This window comes from Rhinocladiella mackenziei (assembly GCF_000835555.1).
Source record: "Rhinocladiella mackenziei CBS 650.93 unplaced genomic scaffold supercont1.3, whole genome shotgun sequence".
NCBI classification, from domain to species: domain Eukaryota; kingdom Fungi; phylum Ascomycota; class Eurotiomycetes; order Chaetothyriales; family Herpotrichiellaceae; genus Rhinocladiella; species Rhinocladiella mackenziei.
In genome coordinates this window covers 629,783-642,185 of record NW_013550602.1, presented here as the reverse complement: position 1 = coordinate 642,185, position 12,403 = coordinate 629,783, and the positions used below count along the sequence as shown (strand labels likewise).

At 50.4% G+C, this 12,403-nt stretch overlaps 4 protein-coding genes across 4 annotated transcripts; 2 read left to right on the top strand and 2 right to left on the bottom strand.

Annotated features, from left to right (window-relative positions):
• Positions 1–2,574: 2,574 nt before the first annotated feature.
• Positions 2,575–4,564, top strand: Z518_03785 (uncharacterized protein; the record flags this gene model as incomplete). Its single annotated transcript, XM_013417495.1, has 5 exons — positions 2,575–2,673; positions 2,744–3,877; positions 3,933–4,194; positions 4,260–4,471; positions 4,538–4,564. 5 exons carry the CDS (start codon positions 2,575–2,577, stop codon positions 4,562–4,564), a joined length of 1,734 nt encoding a protein of 577 aa, XP_013272949.1.
• Positions 4,565–5,560: 996 nt separating this feature from the next.
• On the bottom strand, positions 5,561–7,648 carry Z518_03784 (uncharacterized protein; the record flags this gene model as incomplete). The annotated part of the gene is made up of 1 exon (XM_013417494.1): positions 5,561–7,648. One exon carries the CDS (start codon positions 7,646–7,648, stop codon positions 5,561–5,563), a length of 2,088 nt encoding a protein of 695 aa, XP_013272948.1.
• A 497-nt stretch (positions 7,649–8,145) lies between these two features.
• On the top strand, positions 8,146–10,119 carry Z518_03783 (uncharacterized protein; the record flags this gene model as incomplete). The annotated part of the gene is made up of 1 exon (XM_013417493.1): positions 8,146–10,119. One exon carries the CDS (start codon positions 8,146–8,148, stop codon positions 10,117–10,119), a length of 1,974 nt encoding a protein of 657 aa, XP_013272947.1.
• Positions 10,120–11,392: 1,273 nt separating this feature from the next.
• On the bottom strand, positions 11,393–12,339 carry Z518_03782 (uncharacterized protein; the record flags this gene model as incomplete). Its single annotated transcript, XM_013417492.1, has 2 exons — positions 11,393–12,234; positions 12,291–12,339. 2 exons carry the CDS (start codon positions 12,337–12,339, stop codon positions 11,393–11,395), a joined length of 891 nt encoding a protein of 296 aa, XP_013272946.1.
• Positions 12,340–12,403: the final 64 nt, after the last annotated feature.

The following is a 12,403-nucleotide window of genomic DNA, read 5'->3' as shown; positions in this document are numbered from 1 at the left end:
CATTATCATACTACGAAGTCAGCGACAAATGGAGGTGCGATATACACGGGTTGGCTTTGAATGAATTTCGAGCAATGTTTGAACCGAACCTGGACGAGGGCGGTTCAATGGTTGGACGGTTGATTGATTGGTTGTTGAGGGCCAGGAAAGACTGGCGGAAAGGGCCGGGTACATTAGGACGAGGAATATACCCAATCGGTGAATAATCAACGGCTGTGATTTGATGAAATACACATTCAAGTATCAATATACATAGATCTTGTAAATATCACACTGATTACCCATTTAGTATTTTATACTCATTGTCATTGTGTTGGAGGATAATGCAATATGATACTGAAGTTGGAGATGAGGTAGAAATGTTGCGCAACGCTGAGGAAAGGTTACATGGCGTTGTGTTGCGCACGGGCGTGAATTCAAGAAAGTCCCCTTAAATGGTGACCAACTACCTATGAAATAGTCATATACCCTCCCAGACGCGAGCTTTCCTTCTCTTTTCATAGATATTTGGACACATGCTCTTCAACCGTACGACACACTCCACGGATGTCCCAACGAGTTAGTTCCACCAACATACCCGAATCCTTACCCATCGCTACCGCCGAACGAGTCACCATTACTCCATGAAAAGATTCGCCATTGTTTACCATTCGCCGCCGCGAGGGCCGGAGGCGTCAGGAGTCATGTGTTCGCCTAAGGAGAGGTCCGGGACGATCATCTCTGGGCATAGGCCCGATTCGTAGCACCAGACGCCGCAGTGGTCGTCGTGCCAGGCACAGGAACAAGTAAGAATGAGGATGGAGATGAGCAGGACCGACACGGAGGATTGAGGTAGAGAAACAGAAGCAGCTTAAACTTACCAGTACCGTCCTGCCATGGGGTTAACGCTGGCCATTTGAAGGCGGGAAGTGGCCGAGGGATCCAAGACTCTTTGTTCACAATCATTGTATTTGATTTGGGGTCGGGTTTGTTGTCCCAAATGGTGCATAAGGCTGAGTCGGAGTTGGACTTGGGTTGAGCCGCTTGTCGCCGCTGAAGCTGAGCTCGAGCGCTTCCATGTGGCTTTGACCGCTGTTTTTCAGTGCCGTTAGGAATAATTTAAAGGTTGATTGAGATTGAGGAGGAGAGGTAGCAGCAGGAGAAGCTGCTTGCGTTGGTTGCGTATGTTGGTATTATCCTGTAGGTGTGGGCGGTGGTGCTTGCTGCTGTGGATAGTTCTGATCGTTGTCTTGCGGCAGCAGGGGAGAGCAGGGAACATCTGGGAGTCGTGGCGGACGATGTGGTGAGCCCAAGATGCTTTGTTTATACAGAATGGGTTTGAAGTGTTCCTCATGTCAACGAATAGCAAGAGATTGTGTCGTAGGTAAAGGGGCAAGTCCGTATAGAGCATGTAAAGGCATATATGATAGAAGGAAGAGACAGTTTCGAATACAAATTCTGTGCTTTGATCACCGGAAACTTTGGACACGACTCTCCCTTGCATGTTCATCCAACGATGAACTATAGTCCTACCTAGTCTTCCATTCACACCCAAAAGATCTGATCAAAGGCCAAATGGTGCGAGCTAACTGCAGGTTATCCATGCAAGAAAGCGCCCTGGGGCTGAGATCGAAGTCAGAGAGGCTGAGGAACCTCAGCGAGAATGGACAGAAGACTTCTCACGGCTGACAATGCCGAGCCCTATTAGCAGTAAACCTGCCTTTCTCCTTACCGTCTCTCTCAGTCTTGTGGAAATCAAAGACAAGCGTGTGAAGAACGACCGAAATCTGGACTAGTTCTGCGATTAATCCTGCTTGGGAAGGGGAAAAAAAAAAGCCCCAGGACTTCTGGGAACCTGATTGCGCACTCTCGAGTGGGAATAAAGGAAGGAGACTTGGTTAGGTGATATGGATTGGCCATTCCCTTATGAAGAGTTGATAGTGGCAGTCCTGATCTTGAGTGCTTGTGGATACTATATAGCAACACCCGACCAATCTTTTGCCGAGACTCTCTTGTCGTAGGACGGTTTTAAAATTTTGATTTGCTTGCGGAGACATCGGAGAGAGCCGGAAGCATCTCTAGACAACTCTAAGGATAGTTTGTCCATTCATTGACGGTACTCTGTCCTCCTGATATATGAACAGCAAGCTCCGCAATTACCTTTTTCGAACGCGGTCGAAATGACCCAAGACACCGTCGTTGCCATTTGTTGAAGCCCGGAAAGAAATGGCCCGAAGACCCAAGTAACAGGTCTAGTCGGAAAGGATGATTGCGAATATTGAGGAGGAGAAGATGGATGAGGCTGAAAATTTGAATTGATACCGAACTGGGTGCCCACGTGAGGTTCGACTGGACTCGCCAAGAATTTGGAGCGGCTAAAAGAGCCAAGTTGCGCGCATTGCCTCTGCAACTATTTGTCGGCTGGTTGCTTGACCACAGCTGCATTGACCCTCGCGCTTTGCAGTCTGTCACAGTCTATCCCCACCCTTCTGTCCTTTCAAGAAGGCATTGGCGCATCCAGGTCAACTGCCCGAGTCAAATACAGAAACTCTCCTGCGTTGGATGAAACTAGGCCGAAGTCGAACTCTTGCAAAGATGAACGGAGACAACTACTCATCCAGAGGTAAGGAACTTCACCATCTATGCGCACCTGCGCTGACTCAAGCAGATTCTGGACGCTCCAGGGACCACCATGTACGCTTTTTCGGTCACCAATTTTCTTTTCTCTTTTTTTTCTTCCAGGACAGCCTCTGACTTCTCCCAGGGTTCAAGATACGACCGGGACGACCGCAGAGATCGTGACCGTGACAGAAACCGAGATCAAGGCGAGAGAAGACGTTCAAGGTCCCCCCATCATCGATCATCGCGACGTGACTACGAAGCAGACTCATATTCCTCGAGTAGAGACTACCGAGCTCGCGAGAGAGAAGATCGATACAGTTCCAGACGGGACGATCGTGAATGGGATAGGGACAGAGGCCCCAGACGTCGTGATGACGACCGACCACCTAGAAGGGATCGCGACTTATTCGATGATCGAAGGGGAGGTGGTCGGGACCGTGACCGTGACCGTGATCGTGATCGTGATCGTGGCGGGCGAGAAGACCGCGATGAATTCGCCGCTCAAGCACGAGGCCGAAAAAATAGCCCTCCTCCTAAGAAACGAGAACCCACTCCAGATCTCACAGACGTCGTCCCCATATTGGAACGCAAGAGAAGATTAACTCAATGGGATATCAAGCCACCAGGCTATGAGAATGTTACGGCTGAACAAGCAAAGATGTCAGGAATGTTTCCATTACCAGGAGCCCCTCGTCAACAACAGATGGATCCCAGTCGATTGCAGGCTTTCATGAACCAACCTTCCGGCAGCGTTAACAGTGCTGCGCTGAGACCATCCAACGCTCGCCAGTCCAAGAGATTGTTTGTGTACAACTTGCCCGTCTCTGTGACGGAAGACAGTCTGTTACAATTCTTCAACTTGCAGCTCAATGGTCTCAATGTGACCCAAGGTTCGGATCCATGTATACAAGCCAATATCGCCGAGGATCGAAGCTTTGCCTTGGTGGAATTCAAGCAGCCCTCCGATGCGACAGTTGCCTTGGCCATGGATGGCATCACGATGGAAGAGCATCACAGTGACATGAACGGCAATGGAAACGCCGAACCAAAAGGCTTGGACATTCGCAGACCAAAGGACTACATTGTTCCCTCGGCAGACGAGGACGCCTACACTGATGGTGAGATGTCTTCAGAAGTGCCGGATACCGCAAATAAATTGGCCATCACCAATCTGCCACCATTTTTGACCGATGACCAGGTCATAGAATTGCTGAAGGCATTCGGAGAGTTGAAGGCTTTTGTTTTAGTCAGGGACAGCGATGCACAGGAGTCGAGGGTGAGCAGCCAACACTGAGAAATTGCATGGAAGACTGCTAATCAAAAGTATACAGGGGATTGCCTTTTGCGAGTATGCCGACTCGTCAGTTACCGCTGTCGCGATCGAAGGTCTGAACGGCATGGATTTAGCCGGAAACCCTATCAAAGTCACTCGAGCCAGTATTGGATTTACCCAAGCATCTGGTCTCGAAATGGGTGTCAACGCCATGTCCATGTTTGCCGGGACGACTTCTGATACTTTTGAAGACGGCCGTGTTCTCCAGCTGCTCAACATGGTCACAGCGGAGGAACTTATGGATAATGATGATTATGAAGGTAATCAATCTTTCCCTTGCTCTGTGTCACTTCTCAGATAAACCCAACTAACGAACTTTGTCTAGAAATCTGCGAAGATGTCATGGAAGAGTGCGAAAAATACGGCAAGATTCTAGGCATGAAGATCCCACGTCCCTCGGGTGGCAGCAGGCAATCTGCCGGGGTGGGGAAGATTTTCATCAAGTATGAAGATGCAGAAGCGGCGAAGAAGGCGCTGCAAGCATTGGCAGGCAGGAAATTCGCTGATCGTACCGTTGTGACCACTTATTTCGACGAGGTATGTGAAATCACGATTGAGTGTGATATGTGTGGTCGTGATTGCTGCTGACTCCTTGTCTAACAGGCCAGTTTCGATGTCAATGCTTGGTGATATGTCATTGGAAAGTGTTCTGACTCTACGAGAACTCACGATTTCCTTCACCTGGTCTATCTAAAGCTCAACCGACATGCCTCGATGTCGTGTGGCTCTCAGGGATCCTGACCCACAGACTCATATCTCGCCTGACCGTTGTCACTTGAAAAATACCTTTTCATCAAGGTGGAATACAGACCACATTTCCGCGCAAGATAAACGAGTTTCAAAAGACAAAATGAACTACCGGTCACAAATTTTCTCGGGTGTCCTCCAAAGCTATTTCCCCCCTGGTTGGAACCGTGTACCTTGACAGCCAAATACACCAATATTAAAAAAAAAAAGGAAAAGAAAAGAAAAAAATTGGAAAAACGATTGATTCAAAAAAGACTCGTGTATTTCTAGCAAGAGGATGTCCCCAATGGCGAGAGAAAAAAAAGGCGGGTTGGAGGAATGGTGGCTGGCCAGTCAGTCAGTTGGCTGACGACGCCTGCAAAGCTGATAAGAGCGATCCAGGCACTTGATACTCTCCTGGTCTGGTAAATGCAGGGATCAAAATGGGGTCTATGGGTTGTGATTGGGATGCGTCACATCAAGTGGAAGCTGACTGCTGTGGCATAAGAGTATAGCAGACCTCTGCATTGCACTGCTCTGCTTGGCATGAAATGTATTCTCATGATTCTTTTTGTCTTGAAGTTGGGACAATGTCAAAGCTAGGGCCGTTCGCGAGCCTGTGGGGGTAGCCTGAGGTACGAGGCGAATGGGAAACCCACCAAAATTCCCATCTTTGATGCCGGTTTTCCACCTGATTCTACCACCCATACCCCCCCGTCTTACCTTGCCTTGCCAACAATGTATCCTGATCCCGTGCATTCCAGTTCATACCATTTCCATCTTGGTGGTCATGTCTTGTGCTTCGTGCCGTTGTTTATTCACTCATCACTGTCCATATGAAGAGTGCCGGGGTTCCGCGAGACGCCTGGCCTTCGCATGTTTATTCTTTGTCGAGAAGATTTACTCTTCATCCAGAATCAGTTTGGTGATCTTGCCCACTGCAATGGTCTGGCCCTGGTCTCGCAGCGTGAAGCGGCCGAGTTGCGGGTAATCCTCGAACCGCTCAACACAAATCTTGCCTCCGCCACTTGTGACTTGTAATCGGGCAATGATGTTTTGGCCCTTGGCCGCGAATGGCGGTGGCTTCTTGCTCTTCCGACCAGTCTTCGGTTCTAGTTTGTGCAGCAGTGCGGCAAAGGTGACTTCTTCGGTTGCGGCATGGACGTGCAGTACACAATTGAAGCCGGCTGAGAGAATGGACTTCAGTTCCACGATATTGATCTGCGCCTCGAACTCCCGGACACAGTGGACTAGACGCTTGGGCGAGCACAGGACAAAGCCGGGCATGATATCTTCTTCTTCAATGCCCCGGAGACGCATGCGGACCTGATCGCCGCAAGTGGCGAAGGGGATTTCTTCTTCCGTTTCACCATACAAGGCTGCAATACCGACTTCTTCTCTGTTTGGCATCATGATGTAATTTGACGTCTTTTGCACCACACCGGCCTCGATACGACCTTCAATCATCGTACCCATGTCTCGGTATTTGGCTCCGATGGGCATCATGAATGGGGCATTGACGTTTCGCTGTATCTTGGCCATACTGTCCAGAAACTCAAGAAGGGAGGGTCCTTTGTACCAAGAGGCGACGTCATTGGGAATCCTGTCCTTGACGCCTATACCAGTTTGCGCAGAGATGGGCAAAAATGTCGATTCTAGGCCAATTCTCTTTTTGAGGTATGGTTTTAGCTTGCCCACGATTTCGTCGTAACGTTCTTGCGACCATTGCACAGTAATATCGTCCATCTTGTTGACTGCGACGACCAGTTCTTTGGCGCCGGTAGTTTTGATCAACATGGCATGTTCTTGTGTTTGACCCCCTTTCTCGAATCCGGTTTCAAATTCACCTTTTCGTGCCGAGATGACTAAAATTGCCACATCGGCTTGTGAGGCACCACTCAACATGTTTGGCACATACGTCTTGTGGCCGGGGGCGTCCAGAATGGTATATCTCCGCCTTTCGGTCTCGAAGAAGCCTCGGCCCACTTCGACGGTCTTACCTTTGGCTCGCTCTTCCTTGTTCAAATCTAGAACCCAAGAAATGTACCAAGTTTCTCGACCGGCATCTTTCGCATCCTTTTTGTATTTCTCTAGAGTACGCTCATCCACCATCCCTGTCTGGATGAGAACTTGGCCACCGAGAGTAGACTTTCCAGCATCGACGTGACCAATGAAAATAACGTTGACATGTTCTTTTCCATACATCTCTTCCAAAACCGAAGCATCCACATCGGCTGTCTGTGCTTGGGCGACGTCGTCGGCATTTCGGGTTTTCTTTGAGTCGCCCGGGGTGGGAGAGGATTTGCCCGAAGACGAGGCAGAAGACGTCTTGCCAGACACTTTTTCACCTGTCTTCTCGACAGCTTTCGCAGCAGTGACCTTGGCTCCCGCTTCTGCCTTTATAGGTTCTTTGGGAGGTTCTTTGGTGGTAGGAGAAGCAGGCCTTTTCGGCGAGGCAGAAGCTGATGTTGGTACACCGATAGACAACACTTTGGCTTTTGGAGGGGCCGTAGCGGCCTGTGGCTTCGACGCTGGGGCAGCACCGGCAGAAGTTGCTGCTGGGGTCGGTGCCGGAGCAGGAGCCGGACCGGGTGTAGATTGTTGTGGACCTGGTTGGGAATCTGTTCTCTTTGCAATGCTTATTGCAGCGCCTTGTCTGGGTTGAAAGCTTCCAGGAGATTGATTGTAGGTCGCAAACTGACCGCTGTTGTAGCCTTGATTGTAACCTTGTTGCTGGTATTGAGGATATTGGTTGTAGCCTTGGCCATACTGAGAGTATTGATTGAAGCCTTGAGGTTGCCCATAACCGTAATTCTGATATCCATTTTGCTGGTATGGTTGGCCCGGTTGGAATGAGGCAGCGTTAGGTTGAAATGAAGCGGCTCCGGGCCTGAAAGTGTTGGCGTTAATATTCATATTTTGGGTCTGTCTTGAGAGGTCTTCGTCCTGCGCCGCGGCGTCTTCCCAGGAATCGAAGTTGCCCGACATTGTGAGAGCCTAAGATTCGAACGGGGGGAGGAATGAGGTGGGTTCGAGGATAGAAGAGGAGTTTTTATCGCACGCTGTGAGTCAAGGGAAAGCAGGGGTGGTGGCCAGGAGATTCCTGCGTTGGGTTGAATTGTCGACGTGGATTTGGAGGGGGGTCCCTCAGGGCCCTTTGGGACAAGCAGACAAAATTTTGGCCGCTTGCCGCGGTGTACGTGGGGCTAAACCCAGTACGGTCATTTCTTGGCAAGCAAGGCTGCCAGTACGTTCCTCTCGATCAAGAAATGATATTGTAAAACACAGGATATTTCCAATTCGAAGAAATATGCCTCCCGCTTCCTTCATGTTCATCCCCTTCACGTGACAAGGCTGACTTGTAGCATGGAAACGCATCACCCCCCCATCTCGTCCTCCATTGTTCCTCATGTTCTACTTTGTACTGTACACCACACACTCCTTCCAAACGCAGGCTCCTCTCCGGAGGCAGTAATTCTGCCAAAATGGACATCTTCCTTAGCAAAGTCACACAGCAGGCCATGAACTATGCCATCCGATCCGGAGTGACTTTGACAGCATCCTATGCCATCAGACAGTCCACCAAACTCCTCAGTACCGCTCCCAAGAGCAATGTCAGAGATGAACTCTTCGCGCTCCAGCAACGCCTCCAGCACAAGATTTGTATCGTATCACCCGCCATCGACATGATCGAATTAATTGCTGCTCGGGGGAATACCTCTTTAGAGTCAGCGGTGACACTGACCAAGGAACTGCGTCTTCAGATACAATCCCTAGGGCAACAACTTGCCCGAGCAGCCAATACTTCCGAAGAACTTGCCAGGAAGAAAATGAATAATCAGACGAGAGCTCAGCACGAGCGAGAGCTCGGGCTTATCGTCAGCAACATCAAAGAGCTACTTGACCGGATCGAAGATGCCGTTCCCCTCATCAATCTCGCCATAACCACATCCGGAGCAAGCCTATCAACATCATTGCCTCAGACTGTTTCTCCCTCTCGACTACTACAGGCTAGCACCTTTCTCACCGCAGGGGACACGCAGTATTCGATGTTCCCCCAACATTCGGTTCAAATTGGGCCCACATTTAACCTCACAGTCTACATGCTCTTTGCTGGCCATGATCGCCCACAAAATGAGGAAGACATACGGGAGACGACTTGGAAAGAAGTGATACACAAAGCAAGAGTCAAATTACGACGAGTCCCTCTCGGTGTTGTAGTAGGCACAGGATCTGGCTCCGACGCACTGCCATCCGTGGAAATCTCATCTCTCGGCCCAGCCTCAGATACCAATCCAGCGACGAGCATACCCGCGGATGCCCGAGCCGACGAGTTTGCCTATCAAATGATGATCGTGGAGGATTTTGACGACGATCGCGTTCATGATTTCGAAGAAGATCAAGCCCGTCCTGGCCCTTTTGATGACATCAGACTGGCAGGCATACGAGAGATGATCCCGATCCACGAGATTTCAAAAATTTTCTACGCGGACACCAGCAAAGTGTTGAACATCGGGTCTGACGCAGAAAGCAATCATCCAGTATTACTACTCAAGCGCGACGTAAATGCAATTCCGCCCAGAAGGATGATGGAAACAGAAGATGAAGAATCTGGAGAAAAGGTGCCAAACACAAAGACAGACCGACAGTCCGTTCCAGATGACCAGCAGGACCGACAACGAGATCCCTGGCGATTCCCCCCGTCGCTGGACCCCGAATGGATCGCCTTTGAAGTCTATACGGAATCCGTACCCAGCGACGACTCGGAATCGGACACCGACGAACAGCCCGGTGCGTCTCAGCACGATAACATTGATCCCGAAACTCCACAGCTCTCAGGCTCAATATCCAACATGCATATCAATTCGCCGTCCCCGCAAACGCAGACCCTTACCAACCAGTCTCCTCCATGGGCAAACGCGATCAAAACCTCCCTGTCACTGCTTGAACTCCTCCTGCGTTTGACGTCTTTGCAACAGTTCCAACAACAATCCCACCTCTCCATCACAGACGAGCTGTTAAATTTCTTCCTCGAGGAGAGCGCCTCCACTGGCGCCGGTGGCGACGAAAATTACAGACAGGCTCTGCGCAATGACGCAAGACGCAGAGTCGGCTGGGACCCCTACGACGAAAGCCCCATGAAGCGCAGGGGCGAGGATTACCAGTACTACAGCCCAAGTCCGCAGCCTAGCCCGCATCGTGGTGCAACACGTGGTGTCGAAGACGGTTGGAGCCCGCGCGGCCTACAAACGAAATCCACCAATGCGGTGTCTGATTTTCAGGCCTCACCGTCACCGACTCTGTCGCCATTCCCGGTCGATCCGGCGCGAGGGAATCAAGCGTCGTGGTTGAAGAGGGAGGACGGGAGGAACGGCCGTGTGCTGAGACCCCAGACGGCTTTGACCGATGAAGGCATCGGGACGAGTCCAGCAAGTAGAGTGGGGAAGGGTAGTCCATGAGCGAAGTTTCACGGATAACGAACTAAACCTGTCAAAAAACGGTCATGCAAAACTTAGACAGATTCAACAACTCCTTGACGACGGTCAGATCCCTGAGACTGATCCCACTGTGCGACAACTGGAAAAGACCAAGGAAAGCAGACGCAATGCAAGTCGCAAGGCGGATCCGAAAATGAATCAGACTTAGCAATGCCTGGACAACGGCAAGATTGGCTTGTCTGGTACGGATGCTCAAGAAACGAAGAAATACGATGAGGAGCCGAACGCGAATAAAAAGCTCGAGATAAATTGCTTCAGCTCGACAGCGTCCAGCAAATGGCGATACTGGCGAGTCGGATTCAGAGGACCAACTATTGAGAAAGAAAGGAGACATCTCACGAGAAGAGTACCGAGAAGAGGAGCCAGAGGCTGGCTGGTGCAGGTGAATCAGACCAAGAGGTCAAATTGGTACAGAAAGTACTGCGCAAATGAAAACTGGAATATTCGAGGGTGACATTATAAGCTAGCCGTAATTTAGTTTTCAACGTAGAGCGTATTTAGTACATGTTCCGCCTGGGTTCTCACTATCTCTTCTACCCCAGTCCGTGGGATGGTGTCGTTCTCAGATATTGAACAGCCATGCTGCGGCGAAGCCGGAGCAGAAACACGGTGGTACTGGTCCCGAACAATAGCCTTCCCGGTGCCAGATGGACCATGAGCGAGGAAATGAGTTACAACTAACTGATTAGAAAACTTGATACCCCAAGGCTTGTCAACCCGTGGTAGATAGATAGATTTCAATGAATTGTCAGATTCGTTATCTGTAAGTACCTGGGTAGCTTTCAATAGCTAGAACTATCGATTTCCTTTCATGATGGATTATTCTCTAGCTCTGGCTGAATGTGTTCGATTCGACTCGACTACTGCCGGAGGGTGGTAAGGTTAAGCAATCATTGCACATTGTGTCTCTCCCTTTGATACGTGCGTCGTTCGTGGCGAGGATTGTGATTCGGTGCCTATTATGGCAGCTTGGAGCTGGCGATTGTGGCCGTGACTGAGCTGGGAGTGACAAGATCAGCTCCGCACTTGCAGGTACGAAATGTGAACTTGAGACATGCCCTCTGGCAAAACATGGTAGACTTGCTGGGGAGCGCGACCCCATATGCGATTCATCGGCTGTTTGTATCAACCGCGGTAACCAGATGATCACAAGGTGAATGGTTCCGGGCGAGGGTCTTTCGGTCTGGAAGATAAAGTCCGTTGTGTATAGAATTTGAGGTGCACCACTTCAACTTCACCTCACTCCCATCTGTGCCCGTATCTGCATGATTTGTGCTCGCTCAGTCGGAGAAAACGAATCTATCGTTCTCTGATCCATGGCGAGAACTTGTTGAATCATTTCTTGCTGAGACAATTGAGGTTGCACTTGAGGTGGTGGAGGTTGTTGCTGTTGCATGGTTGTCGGAGGGTATTGCGGAGCCGGTCTGGGAGGCATTTGGCCTGGGACAACAGATGGAGGCGGATAACCGAGATATTGCTGCGGTGTGGGTTGCGGAGGAGGGACGTTTGCTGGTTGAGGCGGTCTTGCCGCTTGCTCGACAACTTGAGCGAGAACTTTAGGATCAACCAGATTCATCAGAATCAGAGCCTGGAAGATAGCAAATGACAGTTGTGGCGCCGTCTTGAGAAGAGATGTTGCTCTGGCAGGGTCCGATATGGCCAAAGCCTTCATCTGCGTAAGCACATCCAGTAGCTGCGGTGGTGGTATTGTGGAGAGCGTTTGAGAGATGGCGTCGGTGCATCTGAGATTCGGGGGTAAATCGACACCCGACGGGAGAGGAGGAAGTGCGCTTGCACCTGTGGATTGCAATCCGTCGCCCGTGGGAGCCGCAGTCTGATCGTAGTTGGTGGGAACAGAATCCTTCTCATTATTGTGAGGCCAGTCGACTCGAATCTTGCGGCCATCGATCTCAAAATCGTTCAAATTCCTCACAGCGTTGGCCGCTGAATCCGTATCTTGAAAATCCGCAAAACCAAAGCCTTTGGATTTGCCAGTGTCGGGGTTGGTCATGAGTCTGAATTTGACAACGGTTCCGGCATAACTGAGAATCTTGACGATGTTTTCCTCGCTCAAGTCTGAAATATAGTCAGTAGCGGCCAGAGGAAGCAGAGACGGGGGTGAGGATTCTTACTGAAGGGGATATTTCCAACAAAGACACTGCGGCTTTGGCCAGGTGCCATGTTGGGCGGGTTGCGGACAGGCGCGTTGGTCGGAGATGAAGCAGGATCGGAGGCTATGTCAAGA